The 26,746-nt window shown below is 41.6% G+C and overlaps 1 protein-coding gene across 1 annotated transcript in view; it reads left to right on the forward strand.

Annotated features, from left to right (window-relative positions):
* Teh1 (tipE homolog 1) overlaps positions 1–25,976 on the forward strand; it is a 304,821-nt gene extending 278,845 nt beyond the window's left edge. The window contains exon 3 of the mRNA XM_043423465.1: positions 25,582–25,976. Coding sequence (XP_043279400.1) covers positions 25,582–25,591 — 10 coding nt within the window. The 3' untranslated portion in view covers positions 25,592–25,976. The remainder of the gene's footprint in view (positions 1–25,581) is intronic.
* Positions 25,977–26,746: the final 770 nt, after the last annotated feature.

Raw genomic sequence — 26,746 nt, forward strand, 5'->3', positions numbered from 1 at the left:
TAACACACATACACATTCACCCTAATTAGGATAATACGAACTGCAAAAAAGTGCGTGGAGGTGCGATAACCTTGCGGAATGTTGCTCTAGAGCAAAAGCGCCGAGGTGAAGGTAGTCTCGCTAAGGGGTTGCTTCGCGTTTAGCCTGCGAAACCTTCACTTTCGATAGCTCCATGCATATACGTATATTTTTACGGATACACTAACCATCGTTTAAATGGTATATTGTAATAGCGCACATGAATTATATGCGATGGTACGGGCTCGTTCTTTCGATAGGGAACTACGGTAGACCACGCAACACACACACACATACACACACAGCCAAACAATAATAATGCACTCGTTCGCATAATTTTCACACAAGCCTCCCCATATTACCCAGTACCTTTACAATCTTTCACGATAATATCGTTAATTTGTGCACTCCTTGAGCTGAAAAGCGTATGGGGGGGCCACTGAGGGACAGCGCACTAATGGTCCCCTCCCGAAGCAACGATAGACACGAGAATCCAGAATATGTTGCATATCAAGTCAAGAATGTAACGGCGTTGAAAGAAAAAATAAAAAGAAACGGATAAAAAATCATGAATTTTTCATGCCCCTCGGAAGCCAGACTGCTCATTACACTTGTAAAATTTCAAGGCCATCAACTCAACGTTTCCTTTTTCTTTCACGACTTCAAGAGTTCACGTTTTTCGCTGATCATTATGATTTTATTTTTTCATTTATTTTTTTTATCAACCCTAATCACGAGGATTAAATTTATGAAAGTGCAGATAATTATTTTAAGATCCTGCTGCACTCGAAGTTACTGTAATCAATTCTCTAGGACTGGATTAATTGCGCCGAGCAATTAGGAAACTAATTAACCCAATATTCTTAATTTCTCCTGTATGAATATTGCAACTAAAATATCTGTGATTAATGCACTTCGTTAATATCGTAAGTGAAAAGTCTCGGAAAAAATTCAATTGATAATATACTACACTCTGGCCTGCCCTTTTTTTCGTATACCGAAAGAACGAAGTTGGGATAATTTGCGTCCGAATGAGCGAGGCTTTAAATGAGCTTTTTTCTCGTGTGCCTTCTCACGTATACGGTGACAAAATAAAAATGAGGCGGTTCGCAAAGAGAAGCCTCGGAACGAGGAGGGGAGAGCTCGGTCAGCGTTGATCTCGCTCACGTTTTTCTTCCCGAATGCAGTCGTTAAATTTTATGCGGACCCGGTGGGCCGTAAACGGTTCTGACTACATAAATACTGGTGCAACAATGCTACTGACTCTGAACCGGTGCAGCTTGTGTTATTATCGCGAATGCATACACGTTTAGAATATTGTACATGGAATATTCTTCGTGCAAAGCTTTTTGTCAAAAAAAACGTTTGTCTTGTAGACATTTTTTGATTTTAGAAAATACATGTTAAAATTAAAAACGGAATAATAAAAATGCATCGTGCGATTGGCATCATCTCATCGAAATCCAAAAAAGTTCTCGCTCGCTTTATTGATAAATGGATGAAATTTGAAAAACGAAGAGAAATTCGAGAACTGGGTCACCCAGGCGATGTTAAGCTCTCGCTCCGTAAGTATTTAAGTACAAACGTTCTCGAGATCGGGAAAATACATCGGCGAGAGAGATTGAGCGTCAGCAAAGTGCAAAGAAGCCGATGGTGAGAGAGCCAGGGAGAGCAGAAGGCAAAAAAGCGAACGAGAGCTCGCTCTTTCGTTTCTCAGTTCCTTTTTCTTATTTATCTTTTAAGCTCTCGCTTATTCGTACCGCGTACGTTGGCTTCTGCCGAGCGGTAGTCATATTTGTTGAAAAAATATATTCAACGTTTTTTTATCCTTCATTTGTGTAATACGTACGTGGTTCTAAAAGATAAACGTACGCAGTCTTCAGTTTTCTGTGCAATTTTATTGCACAGAATACTAAATTATGCAATTATAGAATATTTAAACTGCACGAAAATACCTCAGCTTTCTCGCACACGTCGTCAATATCGCCACAGATATAGAGATAGAAAAAATACAAATTTTATCGCGCACCGTTTTTTCCGCTCGAGAAACATGTTGAGAAGATTCCCCGACGAATTCTCTACAATTATAAATCCACGCAATTAGTTATCCTGCGGAGACTTCATCTTTGCTTTTGAAATCTTTTGTTCTCTTGTCAACATTTCATCGCTAGCTTTTATCATGAAAAATTTCAACCTGGTTACAGTCTTTTTTGAACGATTCCAAAGGATATCCTAATGAAAGACGTATTTTTTTATCTTCCATTGTAAACTATAAATAATAAATAATTTTTTAAATTGAATACGTAATAGAATGACGAGAAATTTTCACGTCTCGGAGAACGATCGAACAGCGTATTTATACGATTATTGATCCCTGGAAGATGAATATAATCCAATAACAGGCGTGCTGGACCATTTATCCCAGGATTTAAATGCTCGTAAATCATAATCACGATTGTGTCAATCGTTTTGAAATTCAGTATGGTGAAAAAAAACGTACGACATACCGGAACGTTTTCAATATTCTCGTTTTATCGTTGACTCGTCTCGCTGGGAGTTATCGGAGCGTGTAATCCGATCGTTCGATATACCGGTCCCTTTTTTTCTTCGATACACGTACACTTTATGGCAATCCTCGGTGAAGTTACATCCTGAGTTTGAGCGTAGTATACTCGTATCGTAAAGAGGTGAAGAATCGATCGTGCACAACTTTCGATACAGCTCCAACTCGACTCTGTTCTATATGAACAAAATGACTGAATATCCATGCACGAAGATAGAAACGAAAAAAATAAATGACTGGTAGAATGTATCTGTTATTCGATTGAATTTTGATCGAAACACTAGTCATTCCAAACTGTATCGATCTCGTAGCTCTCATTGGCTCCCAACGAGGAAAGTGCTTCGGAGTTACAATTTATTCTCTTTGGTGTATCGTTCCAAACAGTACTCGTTGTCTATTCGAGCTGTAACGATTCTCGATAAATTATTATTCTCCTATCGTATTTTATGTATATAAAACAGAACAGATTATACATATATATCTACACAATGTATATGTAGATGTACAAGGAAAAGGATAAAGTCAAACGATATAGTCATACGTATTTTATGTTTCATACAGATGTACGTATCACGTATATTATTCTCGGGTAGAAACACCACAACAATTTCAAGTCGATCAGACTCGCGTGAATCATTCCCCCCGATACTCTTCTCGGTGCTTAAGGAAACCGCGTTGTCAAGAAATATATGTGTCTGTATTATTGTTATGGTGGAGCATGGATTATCCTGCAGGAAAGGGAGCAAAAGAGAGAGAGAGAGAGAGAGAGAGAGAGAGAGAGAGAGAGAGAGAGATAGAGAAGTGAGAAAAGCATAAAATAAAGTACAACAATAATCGAGGTGCAACTGGTGTCTACTGGTCGGAGATATTACTCTTTCATGCTGATCACGTGATCAAAGCACGGGCTATTTCCGAAGAATTCTCGCTCTCGTATAAAATATTGATGGAAGAAACATGTGCATTTTTTATGCTCTGAATCTGTGAATAAGTATGAAAATAATGGTTGGAGAAATAAAAAAGAAATCTTATTTATCTCATTAATTCGCAAAAGTGTAATTTTTTCTAGTCTGTTGTTTCACCATCTCCCTTTGGCTCATGATGCATGCACGTGTGCAGTATGCATTCGCACGAGCAATGCATGTCTCGTAGAGGGATAAAAAGAAGGAAGAAGAATAAAAATTGCCGCACGATTTGCAGCAATCTTCGAGTTTCTCTTTCTCCATTTCTCTTTCTTTGTTGCACTCTAACCGAACGGTGTAAGCGTGCAACAAAGCATTGAAGCATACACATAAGCTACCGAGGACAACGATCCGATAGGCCTGTGGAGAATCAAATATATATACGTATACATTTACCATATATAAAATCATCGAGTTTGTTTCCCGAACTCTCGCGAGAATTCCCAAGGGAAGATCGAGATATATACAACCGATAAACACCAGAGGGAAACAGAAAATCCCTTGTTCTTCTCCCTGGCTTACGCGCGCATTTTTTATTCCCTTGCAAAGGAAAAATAAAGAAAAGTGCCAAGATTTTCAAGCTTCTTCCTACCTCCGTATTCCTTGGCTTTTGCTTCTTCTTCTTCTTCTTCTTCTTCTTCTTCTTCTGTTTCTTCGGGTGACAGAAGTCAAACACCTTGGTACATATTCTGACCCATCCGTACATATATATAATATATTCTTATCTATACAGTAAGTGTGCTACTTCGAAGCATTTACCGGTAAGGACTATAACGTACATCGGCATTTGATCGGGCATCCCGGATTAGCCGGAACTTTGACGGCAACTTTGATGCTTTATCCGTATGACCGATCGATGAAGAAAAGGCGAGATCGAGCGGGAGGAAGTGAGACAGAAAAAGAGAAAAATGGTAAAACTCGTTTTAAGAGGGAGCAAATCTAATGGAGGATGGAAGATTTCTTCCGCTGTAACTCCGGAGGAGTCCTGGGCCACGATATTATATTATGATATGAAAAACGCGTGTTTATTTTTTTCATACTCATTTACTTGAGATTGGACTTGAATTAATTGAAGATTTACATTTAGCATTAAAATATTTATGGTAAACGTAATTTTTGTGCTTTATTTGAGAGTTTCCATCGGCAGTTTTCCAAGGGCTCGTGGATGCTGAAAGGTCAAATTCAGAGGAGTGATAAATTATGATAAAAAAATACGAAAAAACGATTACGCGGGCTATGGAGAATAATTTGAAAAACCAGTTAAAGAAATAGGCACTTGCGTCTGATCTGAACTCGTTTTCACGGAGGTAACTACTGCAAAACACGAAACGAATCTCTTCTCTCCATCTTTCGCGTTTCTTTTCTACTTACGACTGCCAGAGAATGCGTTTATTAACGAACGAGTAAAATGCTCTTGAAGAAAAGCTCCGAGCGCACGAGCAGTCCCGGTTGGGCAGAAAATGAGAATGGTCAAGATGGCGCGATAACGAAGAGAGGTCATTTAAGTTTACCGTTGGCGTCGTCCCGTTCACCTTACCGGCGCAATTCGTTTTAAAATTGAAAGGACTCACGCGTACTTTATTGCTGGGAAGATGAGGGCCTGCAACAGTAACGAGGAAGTCGTATACGTTCTGTGTTGATGCTCTCGGACCGTTGACCTTGCTAAACGTTATTTGGTTATTTTTCAAAAGTCTGTCTGCAAGGGTCGCACAAATGTTATGCAGGCTGCGACTGCAGCTGCGCAGTAAAATTGAGCCGCACAATTTCATGGAGCCAAAGAATAAAAAACGATACGAACAATGGAGCATGAAAGAGAAAGAGGGGGAGAGAGAGAGAGGGGAAAAGGACATGATCGAGCAAAACGCTCATCACCTCTGATAACCTCTGGAAACGAGAATATAATTGATAGGAATACCCGGAAGCCTCTTCTCTCTCCCGCGGTCGAGATTATCCCTCTCGATATTCAAACGGTACATATCCTCAAAGTAACCTTGGACCCCGAGCACGATGCCTCTCGGGACTTTGCTTGTACCATTGAGAGTGTGAAAGCAAGAAGGCGCATGCAACGTAGAAGAAGAAGAAGAAGAAGAAGAAGAAGAAGAAGAAGAAGAAGAAGAAGAAGAAGAAGATGAACAAAAAGATGGAGAAGAGGAGCGCTCGAAGGAAAAAGAAAAGTGAGGCAAGCTACAAGAGCACAAAGTATAAAAGACTCCGTATTCACATTACGTACCCACTTAAGATCGACGTGGTCAAGATTGTCTCAAAGTGTCTCCTATCTTTGATCTGCTTTGATTTTGTTGAAGGCATTGGCCAACAGCGAGGCCGGTGAACTTGACGAAGACGACCTCATTACGTGAGAGATCCAACGCTGAATTGCATTTCGTTAAAAGCCAATGTCTTCGTCAACGTTTGACCTTCAGATTGCTTTATTTTGAGCGCGGTACATACCGGAGAAGCCTGTACCTGAGATAGATCGATCTGCAGAAAGAAGCCGAGGCTATCAATCAATGGCAGGATCGATATCGTAATGAGCTGTCACTGTTTTTTTCAGCCTAGCAATTTTGGATCGCCTCAAGTGTTTATGCCGATATCGGCCAGACGTCTCGTTCCATAAACGCCCAGCACAGGCGAGTGGCTGTCCACTCTCGAGGTGAAGCGATGGTAACTGAGACTGAGCTACCGGCTGTAACGGGTGTATTTACGATACCGTAATTTTCGGATGATCCTGTTGAGTGGAAGACGAAGACAATGAAGGTTCCGAACGTTCGAACATACGAAACGTGCGGCCATGTAGCTTTCCTTCGTGTCATCTCTCGGAAATGGTCCCTGGACCCTCCTCGATGTAGATATGTCTGCGGACGTTGTAATTCTCTTGATGGTGGCTCGTTCGGTCCTCGACCAGACGAGCTAGAGGCGCGCCCGAAAGAGAGGGAACGAGGGACGAAGTGATGCGGAAGATAGCCGGTACGGTACGGTCATCATCGTCCCACTGACACGAGTATTCGCCCTCGGGAGGTGGAAGGATCATCACGCCGGATAGAACAGACCCAGTCCGTAAGAGAGCAAATCCAAAGAAGACACGATGCGAATACTGTGTGCAAGAAGAAAGAAGATTAGGGTAACTTCCTAGAGAAGACCCCTCAGCGAAGAGAGAAATGGAATGGGAAACAATTCCTCATCCTCTCACTCGTCTCGGAATCTTGACCTGCAGTACGGTCAGAGATCATCGCCCCCGCTGCTACGTCTTTTCTTCAGTCTCTTAGTCTTTCAGTTCCTGAATTCACGTCGGATTGTTCATTTTGCTGACGCTTGTGGCTATACTAAAGATATTTTCTACTTATTTCTCTTTTTTTTTCTCTTGTAATCCACCAGTTATTTGTTTATCGTTTTTCTCCAGTACCTCAGGTGTTCTATTTTGATTTGATTTCATGCCACGTGAGCCAAGATCTCGAAATACTTGGCAGTCAGTGCTGCACAAGGCTGAGGATCCCGCGAAAAAAGTACGAAACTGCAATTTGTTCAGAATTCCGGAATGATCCGATGATTGGTAAATATTTTAGCCCCAAGAAATAGGTTTCTTAATCAACTCGAGAAAACTGTAGAACATTTTGCACTCAGAATAACCATCAGATTCCAATGCCTTTTAAACGGTGGAGCTCGAAAAACCAGCACCCGAACTTGTCACCGAGAAATTCACCTTTCAGTGTACTTTCTTCAGCATGGCACCAGCTTCTCTGAATGACAATCCATGCCACGTCATACGTGACTCTTTCATTGCGTTCGTTTGGTGTGCGGTTACGTGCGCAGGTGCTCAGACAAAAACTTCGAGCGAACGACTCTTGTCTCACATGGCAATTTGTAACATCAGCGGGGAATTTCAAGCAAAAAGAACTTATATTAATTGATTAACGAAGATGTTTTTTTCCCCACTCGTTGAATTTCTTTTTTAATCGAAGCGACCCTCCAATGGGTATATGAAGATGAGAAAGAGCGAAAGGGGAGAGTCCTGGTTGGACACGAGCAGCGGGAAGCATCGGAGACACAAGAATATCATTGAGTGGTATGTGTGCTTGAGCTAAGTAAGAAACGGAGTTGGATAGTTGCTCGTACCTCGGCGTGTGCTCTTCGGCGTCGAGTCAATGTTACACCGGGACATATCGTCATCTTTAATTACTGTATCGATCATCGTATACGCATATGTGTGCGGACAGTGGTGATAGTTTGAACATTAACCAGCGGGTGTATTTACACGTGAGTGTGTAAGCTCGCGAGGGCACTTCACCGATACCTATACACCGATCAATTAGCGAGAAGGCGCCCGCATCCCGCTGTTAGCTGTATTCCGCGAAAGCCCGTACTATGACCGTACGAAGGACGCGAGACTAACTCCAATCCTTACTTACGTGTTCTTACAAATACGTACGTGCCACGTGTATCATAGTCACTGCCTGGCGTTGATGACGCTCCAACCAGTGAGTCTGAAAAGAGATGAATCTTCCAGTTGGGAAGGCGAAAGAAACGCGACAAATAGTAAGGGGACGCCGTCACGCGAGGGCGCGCCGGTAGCGCTCGGTAACAGCGTAAAAAGAAGTGGGGAGAGGTCGCTAGCGTCGAGCGCGCATAATCTAGCTGGGTCTCCTGTTTGTTTACGCTATATGGTCGCGCGGAGGGAAGCTTGTTTCCCGTTAAGGGGTTACACACGTCTTGACAGAATGAAACTGGGCTTACACTCCATTTTTTTTGAGTATCAATTATTTTTTATCGTTCAGCTTTTCAAACGTTTTTTTCTTTCGAGGAGTTTTATTCGAACTGGTTCTGATGCTTCATCGTCGGTCATATTCTCCAGGGATGTCCGCTAATTATAGTTAAAAAATGATTTAAATGAGAACTCTCTTTTCTCGTCGTTTATTCATTTGATGAACCGTTACATCGTGGAGGTCAAACGCAAGCGACGGACTTATTAATAGTGTCGATTAAGGAGTTAATGGGCTCTCGTCAGTCGATTAACGAGTTAGCGATATTCAAGACTCTCTACGGAGTTTCAACGCGAGCTCTTCTCAAGTCGAGCACTTCGAGCACCGGCAATTAGTCGACTGTGGCTGCCCGTTTCGGTGCTTCAGACAAAGCCGAGTCACCGTAACAGTGGAACGACCACACACTTCATATATTATTTCTTTTCTCAGCCCAACATGCTCACGTCGTTTCACAAAGCACGCACAGAAAGATTAATTCGAAGAAGCCCCTAATGTGATGTTCGTAACGCTACCGAGCACCGATCCAAAACGGGAGCGAGAAAAATTGTAAGATACGAGGATTTGATTACAGATTTGCTTTGGCTACTTTTAGGCTGTTGCCATCAATTCAAATATCATGACTTACCGTCGAATTTCATTCCACGTCCGACAATAAACAAATATAAACAATACAATATCCAACGATTTTATCTGAGTGTGTGCAAATTAATTGAGTCATGCAAATAATTTTTATTTTATTTGGAAGTTACTCATTTCGTGAGATCCAAAACGAAGGCGCGTCAGCGCAGCACTTTAGCTCGAACAAATGCTAGTTTTTGCTCAATCTCCAGAAACGTGGACGAAAGAAAAAAAACGTATCGAATTCAACGTCCCAGAATAACTTCTGTTTCGATCGAAATACAACCTTCTCTCCTTCTTCTTTTCTTTCCTTTTCTCGATGTTTCCGCGGGACTAATTATCTCTCGTTTGTAATCAGATCACCTTGTGGTATTATCCTGAATCGATACTAATGCTCCTCGTTTATAAGCCCTTTAAGTGTGGCTTCCCTGACCGCCGGTTCACCGTCACGTACAGGATAAACATGGAGCCCAACACTACAGATATAAACGTTCAACGTCGTGTGCCAATGACTGAGGCATGATTCAGAATTATTCACCCTCGAATCCCGTGCTCTTAGGAACTCGGAATAAATGTAAAACTGACACTGGCCTCTTCCCGAAGACACTTCCATGCATCCCAACAGGTTATTATCAACATCGGTGTCCCGAAAACAATTGTGGAATTATTTTTCAGTGATTTTCTCAAGAATAAAAAAGATCCATTTGCTACGAGGGGAGAAAATGAACATCCGTTCGCTACGTGATCGAAAAACAAGTGTGCAAATTAAATTGAGTGGAGAGTCCAGCATACTGATGCCCATTTTTTTCCGTCTCCTCTCTTCAAAACCCTTAAGCAGCCAATCACTGTATCTTTTTGTCGAGTCTGCGTTAAGATTCCGGGGATTCGTTCGCTCACGGTAAGATTTTGTCGTTTTGCTGTGCCATACGAATCCATCGGATCGATGTATTTATATAGCTGTATACAACCGATATCCTATTGCCGATCGTATTAATTACCCAAGGATCCGCTCTTCTTGCCGACCGTACAAACGTCCATCGGCAACGAAGTCTCGAGGGCAATCTTGTATTACCTTTAATGAGAGAGAGAAAGAGTGAGACTTAATTCGATTTGCTTTATTGCGACTCTCGAAGAGAGCTCGAGATATAGCGAGGGACGCGGAGGGGAAGACTAGCTCGTTTACTCGTATCCCTCGATATAGGAAAGCATGGAACTATTTTAATTGAGGAGTGCCACACTAACTATATACGTAGGTAAATACATTTTTTTGCGCGGTAAAAAAAAACAACAATTATTTTTATCCGATGCGTGGAACAGCCAATGGAAATAGTCTATAAAGGAAGGACTGTGTTTTCCTTCGAGTTTCCAGGTAATCCATTCTTGATACAATTGAAACATCTTCGTTCGTTGACGTTTTAAATTTGATTTTGTTATTCTCATCCACCATGCCAGCAGGTCGGAAGAGGAACTTCCTGTCCGTCGTGTGTACGCACGGAAATCTCAATATCATTCCACCGGAGCAAGCAGCTTCTATTCCCCTTTTCTTCTCCATTGCTCAATTAATTATTCTGTAATAACGAGAGAGTGAATAGTACTCGGTGATTCCATAAGTTTATCTTGGAGGGGAAACCAGAAGGAAAAATTGCAGATAGGATGCTCTCGTAACGAGGGCCGGAGAGAATTACGCACAGGCTCGTAAAAATGCCACGGTTTACTTAATAAGCACCGAAGGGGGCAGAATGAAAGAGAAAAAAGAGGAGGAAGAAGTGAGAGAGCTAGTGAGAGGGGGAGGCAGATGGAGAGAAAGTATCTGAGAGAAAACGAGAGACGAGAGATAATTCTGTTTGCTTTAACGGGCAAACTCCTCCACGAGCAGCACATAACCAAACGTCAATTCTACAGGGTGGCCCGGAAGTTATTCGCAGGGCTCAAGAATGTGTCTAAACCATTTGATTTCGAAGAGAAAATTCCCGAGTCACTTTTCTCTTCGAACTTCCGTCGACGAAGCATCCATAAAAAATAGCACTCACGAGCAATTATTTCTTTACTCAACTACACTAAAACATTTGTAAAACAGTGTGTATCACGTTTCAGAATGTGATCACTCACGTCGAAAGACAAGTCACATATTACACGCGCATTTTCCATATTATGTCAGCTTATGCAAAGTACTCTCGCTCAACGTACGTGCCCATCACAAATCCATGGGTAAGTCAGGGTCGAAATAGTGTAATAAATAAAACGGAATGGTATTCAGATAAGTGACACTTACCGGATTATTCTAACCACCAATTTCATGCTTCACTACCTAAGGGACTTGAAAAATGTTGACCTGCATCCTGCGACCTTAGCATCCCATCGGAAAAAGTCAGTCGCATCCCCCCTCATTTTAAATTGATTTTTTCATTCCATGGAAAATGTAACCAGCATGTTTATCGGTCGAGGCACCGCTCTTTTACCTTTCGCATATTCCATTGGGAAGAAGGGACCCCGCGATGAGGCATTCGCGTTTTCTCACGACAAGCAATGAACACGCTTTTGCATTTAATAAGTATATATGCATGACTGTGTATAAAGAGTAGATATAGTTATCGGTGAAGTATAGTTGAGTTGTAGAGATTCGCATGTATTTGAGACCAGAGAGAGAGAGAGAGAGAGAGAGAGAGAGAGAGAGAGAGAGAGAGAGAGAGAGAGAGAAGAAAGAGAGAAGTTGGCTATTATGCAGCTGGTACCCAATGATGCAAATGAGAAAGTTAGTTCTGTCGACTTTCAGAGGCCATTATATTGGCTCACAGAAGTATTATACCGTACGTATAAAGAGAGAGGGTTGTATACTTCCGAGACTCGCACTAGCAGATAACACACGCGGAAACGTCTCTTAACGCTCGAATCGCTTTAACGATCAGATCCTTTAACTTTAACGATAGAGTCGTAATTTTATAGGGCACCGAACTGCGTTTTTTCCACAATTATATATGTTATTTTTGTTCATATTTTTCGAGTATCATTGCAAGAAAGTATCGAAATTATGACTTCGTGTAAACGATAAATCGGCTTGGTGGGAGTCTAGAAAAAGTACAAAAATTCTGTTTACTTTTTCTTCCAAGAGAGTCCGGACTGGCCGGTCCATAAACTCGTAACTATAAATCAATCGGACGCTTCAAGGAATATTTTTTTTACCCCCAAGTGTAGACAGAATCCCAATATATTTAGTATAAACAGATACCTATATACACATAGATTTACCCTTCACTGTACCGGTTATATGTGTAGTTTAATCGCGAATGAAAGAGCAAAAAGTTGGCAAGTGTGCGAAAGGTGCAGACACGAAGGAATGTATCGGAACTTAATGAATTTAGTATTTGCTCAACTCACCCGTCGTTTTCCACAGATCGACGCCATTTGTAATACTCTCATCATCGCTTTGAAACGAAGAAAGGGAAAGAGAGAGGGAGAGAGAAGGGCAAGCAAGTGAGATCGATCGAACGGACTATTTCTCATTCGCCCGGCTCTCTTTCCAACGACAATGCCCGTCACGCTTCGAGTTTGTTAAGGAATTACAACAAAAAGGCAAAACAAAAGGCTCGAGCGGACTTTTCTTCGTCAACCCACCGAGCGTTATTCTTAACGCCCTGTGACAAATCCTTGCGGCGTGGACGTGATTCTAAAAGAGTCCGATTATACAGGATTACAAATGCATTCCTCTCTCTTTTAAATCTCAATACTTTTTACGATTATAATTCTTGTTTTTGCCAGGTTCAAACTTTTTTCTATCGTTTCCTATGCGTAGCCAAGTATCTTTTAATTTTTCGAATAGATTTTTGGTTACTCATGTTAATCGATTTTACAGCTAATCCATCACCAATCGCGTGCTCTATTCCAGTTAACAATCAATTTCAATGATTTATCACTAATTCATTCTTAGCCAGTCTGGATTACGGATAGTCGGGTTTGGCTCCAGTCCAGCGATAAATGAGATGACAAATTCCCGTCAAAGTGTGCGAAAGAAACTTCAGCGGTATGTAGAGTATGCGCCTGCTTGTCATAGTGGTAAGAGGGGCCTTGGCATTCGTCGCCTTCTCTCGGTGTCCCTCATCCACCGTCCCGGAACGTAAAACTCTTCTCGTGCCATCTTTCACGCTTCGATCGTCCGCAAAAGAATGATGGATAAATGAGCGAGGACAGTGGACACGCAGCGGGCTTGAGAAAAGGGAGGCAGGAGAAAATGATTCAAGTGATGATCATGACCACCTCCGCATAACGGACGTTCCAAGACGTTTCCAACACGCGCTCCTTTCTTTCGTGGCCAGCAATCGAGGGAGCGGCTGTCATTTGTAATTTGTTCGATGATTGGCCATCACGAGTTTTCGAAAAAAATTGAAACAACCGGTTGCAGAGGGAGAGATATAAAACTAACGATTTCTGCTTTAACAATGTTTCTTCTGGGTGCGACTCTCGAGATTTCGTTCTATCAGCCAACAAGTTATAGAAACCGAACGTCTATGATCCTAAGCACACAACGTTTTTTTCTGTCAAAGTAGCGAGGTCCTTATCGGTGGAAAAATGCAATTTTGTGCTCGGTTCCGTGGTCCTAGACATTGATTTCATCGTGATTAGCCAAGGCAACGTACCGATGCCGTTCTTCGATAACGGGAATGCGTTTTGCGTTCGGATAGTTGGAGCGTAATGACCATGAACCGACACGCTGCGCTAAGTTAAAGGGAGCCCTGGATCTACCAAGAAAATGCTCTCAGGCACAACCACGAAACATGAAGAAAGAGAGAGAGAGAGCAGCCAATGACGCTTGACTATCTTTCGTGGCTGGCAGGGCGCCTTTCAACTTTCTTCCCTTATTTCCGGTATTCCGCAACCGCGGTTACGATGCACTTTTTATCCAGACTCATCCACTTCCTTCCATTCTTCTATGTTCTCCCTTCTCCATTGAAATTGCTACGTAACCATATTCCTATCTTATCTGGAAAGGAGTATTCTCGAATAACCACATTCGTAGTTATCGCTTCCACGCTCGTTCTAACCACTCAAATTTTTCCGGATGACAAATAGAAGCTCGAGAGATAAAATTGGTACAAGTAGGTTGATCCTGCCATCCGAAGAGGTTCCCAGCTAGACTCCATCGAGGCGTGACATTCCTTGGTCCTTGAAGTTCTAGCGAGACTAAAAGTCGGGATCTTCGGACAAGAAGATCATCATTCGGAAGCGGCAAAGACTGATTTAAGGGATGGAATATGGAACACGTTTATGGAAAGTGGAAACCCTTGACTGGTCTTTTCAGAAGTGCTTGAGAGAATTCCAGCGATCAAAGTCTCTTCCGACTATTGTTCTTCTTGCCCTCATTCATTCCGATTCATTTTTCATCAACTCGGGTATTTTCTATCATCGTTTCTTCTTTAAGTGTTCTAACTCCGGCTACCGCTCCCTCTCTCTCCTTCTCACTCTCCACCTCTCTTTCTTTCCACGCGAAGGAGAGACGTTTGCGTTCCTTTGGTTCTCCCAACTTTGGCCGTATGTCCCGGAGCTAAAGAAGCACTCGGAGCCGCAGCAGAGGTAGGACGGTGGTGGGAACGGTGTAAACTTGGCGGCTGATCGTTTCCCGGTCGTAAATCGAACGAAACCACTGCTCTATGCCAGTTGTAATACTCTCCCGCCCATTTCATAGACCCGTATATGTCTTGCAACCTGTACAGATACCGAGGAAAAGGCCCTACGCGAGATTGAGATATCCCTCGTAGGAAATTTCGCACGTTCAACAGGTTCTCCATGGGGTCCGGTATAGCACAATGGAGCGCATTGACCTTGGAGAGCAACTTTTAACGATGTTGCGATAAAAAAGGAATATGAGAAGGAAGTGATCCATTAAGGAGTTGTCTGTGGTTTCAAAATTTCACTACCATGAAATTGCCATCAAACTAGAGATATTTTTCCGACTTGAAGAACTGTCCAAGTAACGACCGTTCCAAGGATACGCAAATCTGGAACAAGCAACAATTCACAACTGCATCGAACAGCTTGTTTGCACGATAGAATATCGGCATTCATATTGAGCAGCATGTTCAATCACTTGATCTTTGTCCATATAAATCGAGAGAAGTATGACCGGAGAGAAAAGGGGGAAGACAAGGACGAGGCAGGAGAACAAAGTGTGCGAAGGTGGACAGTTGGACATGCCGCTCTTTCTCCTGGGCCTCTTGCTCTTAGTAAAGAGATCTTTTGCCCCAGCTTCTCTGTGTTCTATCCGTGGTATATATCTCGCCGTTCTAGCTCGTCCTCTCCTCCACTCTCTTCACGTCTTTCACCCAGCTCGGGTAGAAACGAAGCAGCGATGTAACGTCCTCGTACATACCAACGTGTTTATATGCACACACATATATGTGAACATATATGAAACGAATGTACGGACTGCATGTGCCCGCAAGACATCCGCGTGCTCGTAAATTGTTGGCCTGACTCTTTCTCAGCTCCGAACGTTCCATAAGAGAGAAGAGCTTGCCTCCGCGAGAACGAATGGACCAAGAATGAGAGCGAGGCTGGCGACCTTGACGCAGAAATAATCGAAAATTTTTTTAAGAACAACTATTCGAAAAAATATGGATATTCCGTGGGAGTTTTATTGCGGAGCTAAATAATGACGGGACGAAATTATCGTAGCTAGTGCCGGGGTCGGAGAATGTCTCGGGAATGCTAAAAATGTATTAACGCAAGATTAAACCTACCCCAATATTTTTCATTCTCAATTTATACACACGAGGAATCTCGTGTTTTACTAGCTCGAAGTTTCCTTCGAAGAGGCTGTTTGTGGAGGAAGGCCTTAATGCATGTAAAATACTGTACACACGTCCGTGAACCAACGAACCAAATGAACATCGAGGAAAAAGCAACAAAAGTGCTAAATTATCGGCTTGTACCGTTCTCCCAGAGTTGTCTCTCTTTTGCTTTCTTTTTCTATCTTCCTTTCCTCCTTTCTATCTCACCCTCTCTCTCTTTCTCTTCTATCGTCTCACCGTCGTGTATAATACAGACAAGCAAAGAGGTTAAGGGTGTAACACAGCGGATCGACACACATGGAGAGTTTCTGCATAGTGTTCCGGCTAAAGTGCAACAGAAAAATAGACTCTGCGCGCGTTGTGCTGCCCTGCCACACGTAATTGTATAGGCGTTCTTTTCTCGCGAATTACAAGAGAACCCAAGAGAAAGAGGAAGGGACGGAAACAGACAGCGCCAGAGAGAAAGATGCAAATAGTTGGGAGTGTTGTATGGCGTCTCCGTAGCTTCGAACGCTGTTTATTCTCTTCTAGTAGAAAAGGTATGCACTCTGGGTTATACCTTCGCCAGGAATGAGGCGCAGAGACATAGTTGAACATTGCGATATTTTTAGTTGCGTACAGGCTGCCCTAAAAGTCGTGCTCTAAATAGTCAAAATATGAAAATATCTTGGACCACGGATTGACTGATCTGGAGGCAAAACCACTCGAATCGTTCCTTTTTTCGATGCATCCCTGACGTCGAATCGTGGCCAGCGATTCGAGGGAATAGAAATGGCAATGATGGATCGATAATCCAAAATGAATGATTAGCTGCCACTGATTATTCGCCATATCGTCACCGCTCCGTCCCAGGGAAAAACTCCGACAGCTTTTCCCTTTAGACCACCACGATTCCACTTAATCTGTTAACGTTGAAGCTTGTTCTTGAGACTCTCTGTATACTTGTAATCCCTTTAGTCTCGCTGCTGTTACTTCCACACACCAGAGCTTCGCTTTCTCGTTCAAACTGCACGAGATACAACGCGATGAAAACTCTGAACGCGAGATGAAATTAGAGGAGGAGATATGCGTGGCTGAAGTCTCGAGCATGATACCTCTCGACCTACACAATTCCTTCTTTCTTTGTCTCTCCTTCCACCCCTTTTCTCCTTTCTCTGTTTTTTCCCAATCGCTTTTACGAGGCAAATAACGGTGTCACGAGAGAGAGAGAGAGAGAGAGAGAGAGAGAGAGAGAGAGAGAGAGAGAGAGAGAGACGAGAAATAACAAACGAGAACTAGGCAAGAAAAAGTAGCTTCCGGATCACGAAGCGCATGATCTTGTTGAACGGACTGTGAGAAATCGTGCCGCGAATCTGTAAAATATTTTTCGTTGCAGTTATTCAATGTCTGCTTGTTTACTTCCCGTACAATATTCTCTACTCGCGCAATTCTTTTATTCCAATAATTTTTCCCTCCCTAAATCTACATGGAAAAAATATTTCTATCACACCCTTTGATTCACTTCAAATACTTTGTGGATTTGCCAATTCATCTATCATGTATATTTTATTTACGGTGTTACGTGTACGCGACCACATATTTCCGCTCTTTAGTCGTGAGGTGCACTACGATTACGATAATTCGCTGTATATTGCTCAACGGTACGAACTCTAAGGAGACTTGAATATCGCACGATTTTATGCATCGGCCATTCTGTGCGAGTTCAACCGTTCGATCGAAGCACATCGAATTTTTCGATAGCATCAAACGAGCTTACGAATTCGTGGTGATTGGTCGGACACTGATTCGCAAGAAGAGTAATGAAATCAAGTTTTTGTTTTCATTGTTTAAAAAAATATTTGGACGGGGTGTTGAAAAATATTAGAAGAAACGGAGATATTTTTGAGGGGAAGAAGTCAAATGACTCGTGAATTATTCGTACTGACTCGAAGGTTTAAAATAATGAGTAAAAAATGGATTGATCAGTTGTAATGAAAAATCCTGTATAGTTTTGTACACCGGCGCGAATGGATCGTGGCTAGGGTTATAATACATATAATACGTGTATATTTTGCACTTGGTTGATCCTCGCGTGAGCCTCCAAGCGACCAGAAAGGCTTCGCCTATGATATTATAGTCATGCACGAATCCTCTCTGGCTTTCGATCTCTTCCGGTTCTCGACACTGCTCCGTCGATTCGCACGATCTTTTGCGACACGAGAGCCGAGACTTTGACCGATCAAACGAGCAGGAAGTGCTCGTGAGTTATTGAAAACCGTTTCAATGGTTAACTGCATATTATCAGTTTTATAATGAATTTTATCAAAGTACGATATGAAAAAATGGAGTATTTTCTTATTATCATCGATATCTTTTTATTTTTATTTTTATTATTTTTTTTATTTTTGAGCTGAGACCTATAAGCTGCTACATGTGTTGCAATAAATAGTTGTGATGTTGAGTTGGTCCGGGGTTTGTTGTTAGGGGCTGCATCTAGCGATGCACGCTACCCTGTGTTACTTTGGTGTCGATATCTGAGGGCGAAGAAATGAGAAATTGGATTCTCGATGAAAAAAAAAACTTACCGGTTTTTTCAATTATTTCGAAATCACGTACGTTTTTATTTGTAAATAATACGTGCGCAGTTGGGATAGAAAATGAAAGGAATTTTACGGGATGTAATAACTCAGAAAGGGCGTGATTGATTATTGTGCATATTTGATATCATGTGCGTAGGGACGATCTCAAGATATCGGGAATGAGGATGCTGAGACAAATGACATTGGAGCTCCTCCCATGTACGTTGGCTCGCAATGGCCGAGCAAACGATTTTCTCGCCCGTAAATATACGTATCCTTGACACATGTTTTACGACATCGCATTTTTCTCTCTCTTCTTAAGGCAAATTTCTCTTTTGCATCGAAGCGACGGGATCGGGACTTCGGATGGTGGCATTCAGGGGATATAAAAGACCCTTGGGGGTGCTAACCATAATCAAAAGAGAAGAAGAAAATAGAGGAAGAAGAATAGAAAGTATGTGTGAAAGAGAGACCGAGAAATGTGGAGGCATGAAGAGAAAATAGCGAAAAAGAACGAGTCTTCTCCCATTACCAGGGTGTTTCACCACGAGGATTGCCCTCTGCGCGGTTGCTTCTGTGTACTTTTCTGTATGCCCGAGAGGGTGGTCATAAACCTGGGAGACCTGGGACGTATTAAGATGCTAATCAATATATATGCAATTTCCACCAGCCAGTTAGCCTTGATAGCGAGAGAAACTTTCATCGAGAAATATTTCAGGGTCGTTGTCTTTACACCTCGTTAAATCCTCGATTCGTAAACAATAAAGCTAGCATGAAAATCTGAAGGGAAATAATCCAGCAGCAGAAACGTTAGTGTTAAAAGAGTCGATCGAGGAACGTATTTAACAGAGTACGAAAAAAGATACTTCAAATTCGAGCACGCAGGCTTAATCTCCACGAACTATCTATTAAATCCCAAAAGCGTTAATCTGAATAAATCAATCGGTAAAGAAATATCAAACAGTGCATTAATCGTTACGATCAATCAGCAATTATCATAGAATATTTTTGTTGTCATTGAGAATTTTTGCGTTTCTCTAATCGTTAGCTGTCGTAGCTGAATCAACGATCACCTCTGGCTTTCGAAGCGCGGTCTGTAAAATCGTAGTAGGAGATAAATATAGCCGATATTAGTATCTCTGGAGATAGGCTGTAACGAGGGATCGCATCCTTGAAGCCGTTGAATTGATTTATCAACAGTTAAGCAGCATAAATTGCCGGTTGATTAATGCCCAAAGCACAAAGTCCGATGATGACGATACACTGCGGTGGAAAACACATCTCGAGGGGTCCATGTACCTCCATATATATATACATATATATATATAGAAGTTAAGATTTGTAATAGCGAGACGAGGATAACTGGAGCGACGTGTGTATGAACGAAAAGATAAAACTTTGCATCTCTGCCATATCTCCGCTCGTATATATACATCTATGTAAAGCCTGTACATTGCAAGGACCACTTAGTCTCCCTGGATGATCTTCTCTAGATGTTCTCATAATTCTCTCGCTCCACGTCTCGCAAGACCGATCTCTTTTTTCTCTCAACGTCTCGATACGAATCTTTGATGCTGCTGTATTACATCTCAAAGACTCTTGTGTAGTATACGCATGCATGTATGTATATAAATATATAAGTTTGTACATATTTATGGACACATACACATTATAGGTGCATATGGTAAATGTGCAGGGCATGAATATATCACGTTACGACCATAAAAGAGCAGAGCTCCACGATTCTCATAATTGAGGAGCGATTGGCCAATTTCGTGTACGGAGACGTGTTCTTATTCATGTATATAAAGCAACATTGCAGGTTTAACTGCCCCCAACAAGGGGCACATGTGCACGATATCGATAAAAAGCCTTTGGATAAACGTTTTCTCATAAATTCTCTTCATAATGAGACGAATAATCATCGCGGCTGTCCCTTATGAAGTAAACGAAAGATTGCGAAGCGTTATAATGTGAGATTTTAGATGCAATTGATTGTGGGACTTGGAAAAATGGGAGTGCGCTTTTCTAATATGAATTGACAGTTTCCACGAGCACGTAAGTTTTCTCCTATTCGAAGGGACGCTACGACGACGTTTCTTTCCACGTCTCTAGGATCTATATTCTGAGATATAGTTGTGTTTTTGTTCTCAATGTAAAAACTTGGTCGATCCTGTATGAATTGATGGGTGCGTGTGAGTGGAATGCAAGAATGGACGGAGCGACTTGTATAAGGTGTAGGGGTTAAGGTCCGTGTTATTACGAAGTGCCGCGGCCATTCTCAAAGCTCCAACGTAATAATACTTCGACACGGTATGTGTGCATGTACGGTTATGCGAAGCTGAAGAGAAAGGATTGTATTTGAAAGGTGGAACAAAGAAAAATCAGAAAAAAAAGGTTGGAGAAATAACGACAAGGTGCGAAAAAGAGAAGAAACAAAATGACAGCGACTGAGAAAAATAAATAAAAATGTGCTCGGAAAAATTCAAGACAATAGTGTGTCCGACACAATCCTTACTCGGGACCCCTGCTCGACGACCCTCCTCGCACAAGCTTCTACAACGATAAAAGCGACGAGTATGCAATAACCACTGAGTGAAACGTGACTCGAATTTAAAGCTGTTTTATTTTCACCGTACGAAATCTTGTAATTCTATAACTGCAAACGTGACGTGCCGGAAGTTAACGATTTCACAAGCCAACGACTTTGAACCCCGGAGTAACTGAATTCGACGATGAGATTTTAACGATTCGTCATGTTGTAAGCTTCGAGTTTTCTCATTTTTTTGTTTCAATATTCAAATCACTGCTCTTTTAGGATTAAATATAAAAATTAATTCTTTATCGTAAATTTGTTATCATTCCTTTCAATTTCTAGAAAGCATTCAGGCATAACAATTCTGATCCTGAGAGTGCTACGAACTTTTCGAAGCCTCATCGCACAAGTATTCAGAATGAGCACGTTTTGCATTAACAGTCATCTTTTATGTGAGCTTTATCTTATAAAATTTAAATTTCCTGAATCTCAAAAAAATCAATAAATGCGAGCAGGAGGTGTGCAAGTATCTTTCTTCGCCAAATTTTCTCGAAAACGCTTAAACCTGTTCACGATGAGGTCGAGCAGGAGAGAAAGATTGAAGTATCCCCGTGGAACACATACGCGGTAGCTGCTAATGCGTTTCCGATGTACAACCGGCTTCTAATCGACGGATTTACAGTGTCTAGCCGTGCTTTTGGCTTTCTCTCCCGAACCGCAATCGTTCGTTTATTATCTCTTGCCTAAGAACTATTCTTGCTTGAGAGTAAAGTCTGATAGTCCATTTGCGCTCTGCTCTGTTTCGTGCCTACCGGAAAAAAGTATTTTTTAACATAAATAAAAAAAAAATATCATCTCAAAAGGAAAATATACTTTTCTATTTAGTTTTCATTCCGTTCACGTCAAAGAAATATAATGATCGGGTTTTTTGAATTGCAGTTAAAGACGCCACGTACACGTTGATGTATAAAAATGAGAAAGTCTTTTCTCGGTCGATCGACGTCTAATTGAGATTAATGCCTGCGAATCCGCTCTGTCTCTGTGTAAGCACTCGCGTTCCTCCCCTTTGTGTTAACCTTCTTCTCTCTTTCTCTCTCTTGAAGCCTCGAAGTTTCAGCTTGAACGGAATAATTACGGAGATACGGATCAGAACACGGGCACGATGTTTAAGCAGAAGCCGAGCCAGCATCCCGCAGCACCGAGTGAGACGAGCAAAGCTGTACAACTCCCTCGGTTTATGTATTCTCGTGTTACTTAATTCTGTACTATGCCAAAGAGACGCGTGTCCAATCAAGAATTACTGTGCTTTGTTCCACACTCGCAAGAAAATCGTAATTAACTGACTAAATCTCCACTCGCCGTGGCGCTTGGACCTTGCGAAATTGTATTTTTTCGAAAGCATTAATATTTCATGAAAATTATATATTTTTTCAAAAAAATTAATTAGCCGAAATTTGTTATGCTTCCATGGCTCGAATGCGTGCTCCAATTACGCTGGAACGTTGTCGAAAATATTTTCTGACCACTCTCAGCTTTTCTAGCGCACAAAGTTTCACTCTGCTCATCTTTACACACCGATCTTCCGCGGAAAGTTCCAAGTTGCATTCCGCCCGAGCAACTCTCTCGGGAGTTGTCTTCCGTGCTCTCCTAACTTTATACAAAGTTCAACGTTGTCAAGAACGATCCGCTGATACAATTCGTACAGATTATCTAATTGAACGTGATGTTTGCAAAAGCATAATTTCCAGATTTGAGTAAATTAGCTTCGAATTAAATTAAATTGTGGCAGAAGAAATAAAAAGTTGCGAGACTTCCCTTTCCAAAAGTTCCAAAGAGCCATGTAGAATGAAAAAAAAACTTTTCACCATATCCATTCCATTCCATTCAAAAACGATTTACGAGCTTTCTCATAAAACTGCCTCCGTAGCCGTTCAATAATTAAAAAAGAGGCGGTTAATGGAAAATATTTAGTGTCACACGTTCACGCGCGACAATTATTTCGTCTCCTTAATGAGTGATGAAATTTGAAAACTTAATCAACGCCGAATCCATTAAACCGTAATAACAAATGGGGCGATGGTTTTAAATGACTCATCAATCCTCATCTCGATCCACGTATGTTAACGAAACGAGAAGAATAATCTGAGCTCGTCTAAAATCGATTATCACGAAAGGGCATCTGAGAAAGGGTTGATTTAATTATCGTTTTCCGCTATGAGGTAGCCAGTGTATATCTATATAATTCTCAACATATATGGATGCCACCTCTTTTTATCTCTGTTCGTCAGTGTTTAATTTTCCACGGTGGAGAAGACCTTAATCGAGGATCGACCAGCTCGCATCTTACGCGAGCTCTCAGTTTGCACTTCTCACGAGGATGTGCCAGTGGCTGCGTATATACGTAGGTGCGTATATAGGCGAACCCCTGAGGCGCCACTTGGACAGGAAAATTGAGCCAGAAGCGAAGACCGCGTCGCCACACCAGGGAGAGGAGAGCGACGATTCGAGAGAGGGAAATGTGAGGAGAGCTGACATCGTTTCGCAGCTTCCAACGCCAAGAGAGTACCTCCGTACACAAAAGAGGCCGTGTGGAGTTGAGAGGGTTGCAAGGCAAAGGGGGTGACCGAGGGGTCCACTTAATGACCGTGATTATCAATAATAACCACAACTTATCATGCACTTTTTACCGAGCGATGACAGGGGGAATGCACACCGCGTTATACACACAGTGCCTTCGTAATGAACCTGTATATATTTATAGATCAAGGAACATTGAGATGACTACCGAAGTTCGAGTCGAGTGTGGGGTCCAAAAAATCTGAAAGTAAATCTCGAACGATTGCAGGAAACCTGTAAGATGAAAAAAGGATGAAAAAAGTTGTGGTCCAGATGCACGAGAAATTGGCGAGTGAATGGAAAGTGTCAAATGACACAGAAATCGGAGATTACTTTCACATGCGTAGGCAGCAAGATGCGACGAATCCACTTTTTTTCTACGTTCTATCTCGGTCCAATTCATCTCGCATCTTCTATCCTATTTTATGTTGCTGCTTCTGCTTCAAGGAAGAAAGAGAAGGCACAATAAATGAAGGACCCTAGATGGAATGGGTTTTCGTTGTATGCGAGCGAGTTTGCAACGATATACGTAAGCCGCAGGAGCTCAACCAGGCGCAAAAACTAGTTTATTAATATGGGTAGCACGCTCCGGCGTAATCTTCGTTCGAGTTCGTTCCAGGAGCTATCGTGCGAATCCAGGAGAGGGAGGCTACACGTACTACACATATTTATATACAGGTATATGGAAGAATGGTTGAGCCCGAAGATATGAGCCAAGGCAGGGAGACGCTCTCATTTCGAAAAAAAATCCAGCCACATGGCAATATTTCAGTGAGATGTGTACGCGTCCTTGTTCGGATCAGTCGTTGATTTTTCAGTCAATTTTTTCGACGTCTTGTTAGGCTAAAGTCCCATTGAAATTTTCTCGTCGCGAGAAAACACTTTGGAGTCGGATTCGATGCCGAAATGAATGCGAGAAACATTATTCAATTTGAATTTTACTCCAGCACGTGATTTTCTTCCGTTTTTAAGGCGCCAGCCCAGACTCCCCACTCCTCCAAAATGGACGACAGCCCAAGAGCTCACCTGCGTTTTAACGAGGCTTCTACTGTAATGCTGCTTCATACATTGTATACAGCCGATACTACGTAAGCTCTACAGATGTATTTAGATGTACAACGAGTATTAGATATCACATTATATATGCAACTGTACTTTCAACGAGGTTCCTTCTCGATTGCTCGACATGCATGCTTCGTTACACGGACTAACCAACGCCCAAGAGTACTAATATAGAACTTAATCGCCGAGACTCGCGGACACGATGAAGATTCTGTAAGTCACACTCTGCTCGGTGGTGCTGGAAAAGTTTTAAAGGGGCCTCTTTGTGCATCTCATTACGTATCGGATCTGGTTTTCTCGTCTGTTCCATCATCCTTTATATCGACAATAACGAGATCTCTATATCGGTAGGATCGGTAGGATTATTTATGCGTAGATTTCTGATCAACACATTAATCTTTTAAGGATGGAGATTTTCACGGTGAAATCGACCTTTTTTACGTTAAATTATTGCATAAAATCGATGAATTTTTCAAGTGCACGAAACGATTTTTTTGAGAAAGTCTTGAAATTTACACAGAGTTTAAATGGGTAGTCGACTGACAGGCGTATCAAATTTTAAAGGGTTCGTCTTATTGGTTATTTAGATAAACGTGTTTAAATGTGAAGAAAAATACACAGGAGTACAGGGACTATGGGTAAAAAATCGTTCACCTTTCTCTATGACGAATGACCGCTTTTAACGAAGTTTATGAAAAAGTACCCAATAACAACGAAGTTTATAATGACCCCAAACAACGAAGATTTGGGAAAAAATTCGAGACGATTGTCTTACTAGTAATAAAGATATATTGCGTTAAAGATTGAACGAAACTGGTAAAATGAGAACTTCGTAAAAAACTATAGTATTTTAGCCAAGGACGAATGAAAATTGGGTTCAGTCAGTGATGGATCCCCGATTAATTAATGGCTTTTAATTTCATTCACCAAAAAATCAGTTGAAAAAATTTATTTACAATCTTGAATGAATAATTCTAACATTAATTTAGAGTGATAATATCTTTAATTAGGGAGAAAAAATCGAGCCCATTTAGACACCCATAAAATACGATCCTACGGGCGTGAATCTCAAAAACATGAAATTCTCAAGTAGCTTTACGCTTCTCGTTTTTCAGACACGGTTAGTCCGAGTAACTGCAAATTGTGCCTCCGTTCCGACGCCGCTGCTCAGAAAGATGGCCCCGAAAATCCGATCGGTTAATTACTCCAAGTTCTCCAAAGGAGGGCAGTGAGCCAAGAAACCGTAAAGCCACTGGAATGTCAGTCTGAAATTCTCGTCAAGAAACGGAACGACTATTGAGAGACGGAACTTCTCGGAGTGATCTCGGTAGACGTAAACTGCAGGGAATTTGCCGAATCTGTTGTTGACCAATCCGCCCACGCTCTCGAATCACGAAAATCTTCTCAACCGGAATGGGGTTAAGGGCCAGTGAAACACACGGAGATGCACTCCGAGCATCAGTACCGAGGCAAAATTATTTACCAGCTAAATGTTCAAATGTATACTTATATAAATTAAATTTTACGAGCATCACATCTTAAGCTGCCTCGAACGAGTTCTGTGACTGTGTTTTTATCAATATAGCTCCACAACTCTCGAGAGCCTGAAGGACTAAGGAATTCAACGGTTCAAAAAGCACAACTTATTGGAACAATACTCATTTCAGCAATTCTATTTTCAATTGAATAAAATTATACGAATTATCGAGAAAGCTCAATCTTCAATGCACGAACTATCAAGAATATCGACACAAAAAAATTCTTTCCTCCTTAAAAAAAAACATGTAATCGATTTAGGCATGATGTTTTTCACTTTTTTCTCCTGCTTAATAGAAATCTCAGTCCATCAGGTATTCCACCGTCATCATCACTGCGACAATTTTCTCCGACCGAATTCGAACCCCGTTCCGTCACATCCCGATGCATAAAAACGTTGAAGCGTTTGCTACAGCATGTACCGACTCTTCTTGGTATACCGAGAAAAGACAGATGGATGGTGTCTTCGGTATTTAACTTTATGCCATAGTGGAATAATGATATATGCGTATGACTGGATTCGTGATGTACTCGAATATGTTCAATGGGATTTCGTGTGTATTAATGTACTGCGCATAAATTGACAATCGAATGAATATAAATGAATTAATTTTTTTTTCTAATTTGACGAAAAAACGTGAGAAATTTGTCAATAATGGTTGAAATCCTGATTTTTTTCTCAGTATTTTTCCACCTGAATTTTTCGAGCGCGTAACGCACGGCATGGGGAGACTCCCCACTGCG

Source organism: Venturia canescens, chromosome 7, assembly GCF_019457755.1.
Source record: "Venturia canescens isolate UGA chromosome 7, ASM1945775v1, whole genome shotgun sequence".
Taxonomy (NCBI): Eukaryota; Metazoa; Arthropoda; class Insecta; order Hymenoptera; family Ichneumonidae; genus Venturia; species Venturia canescens.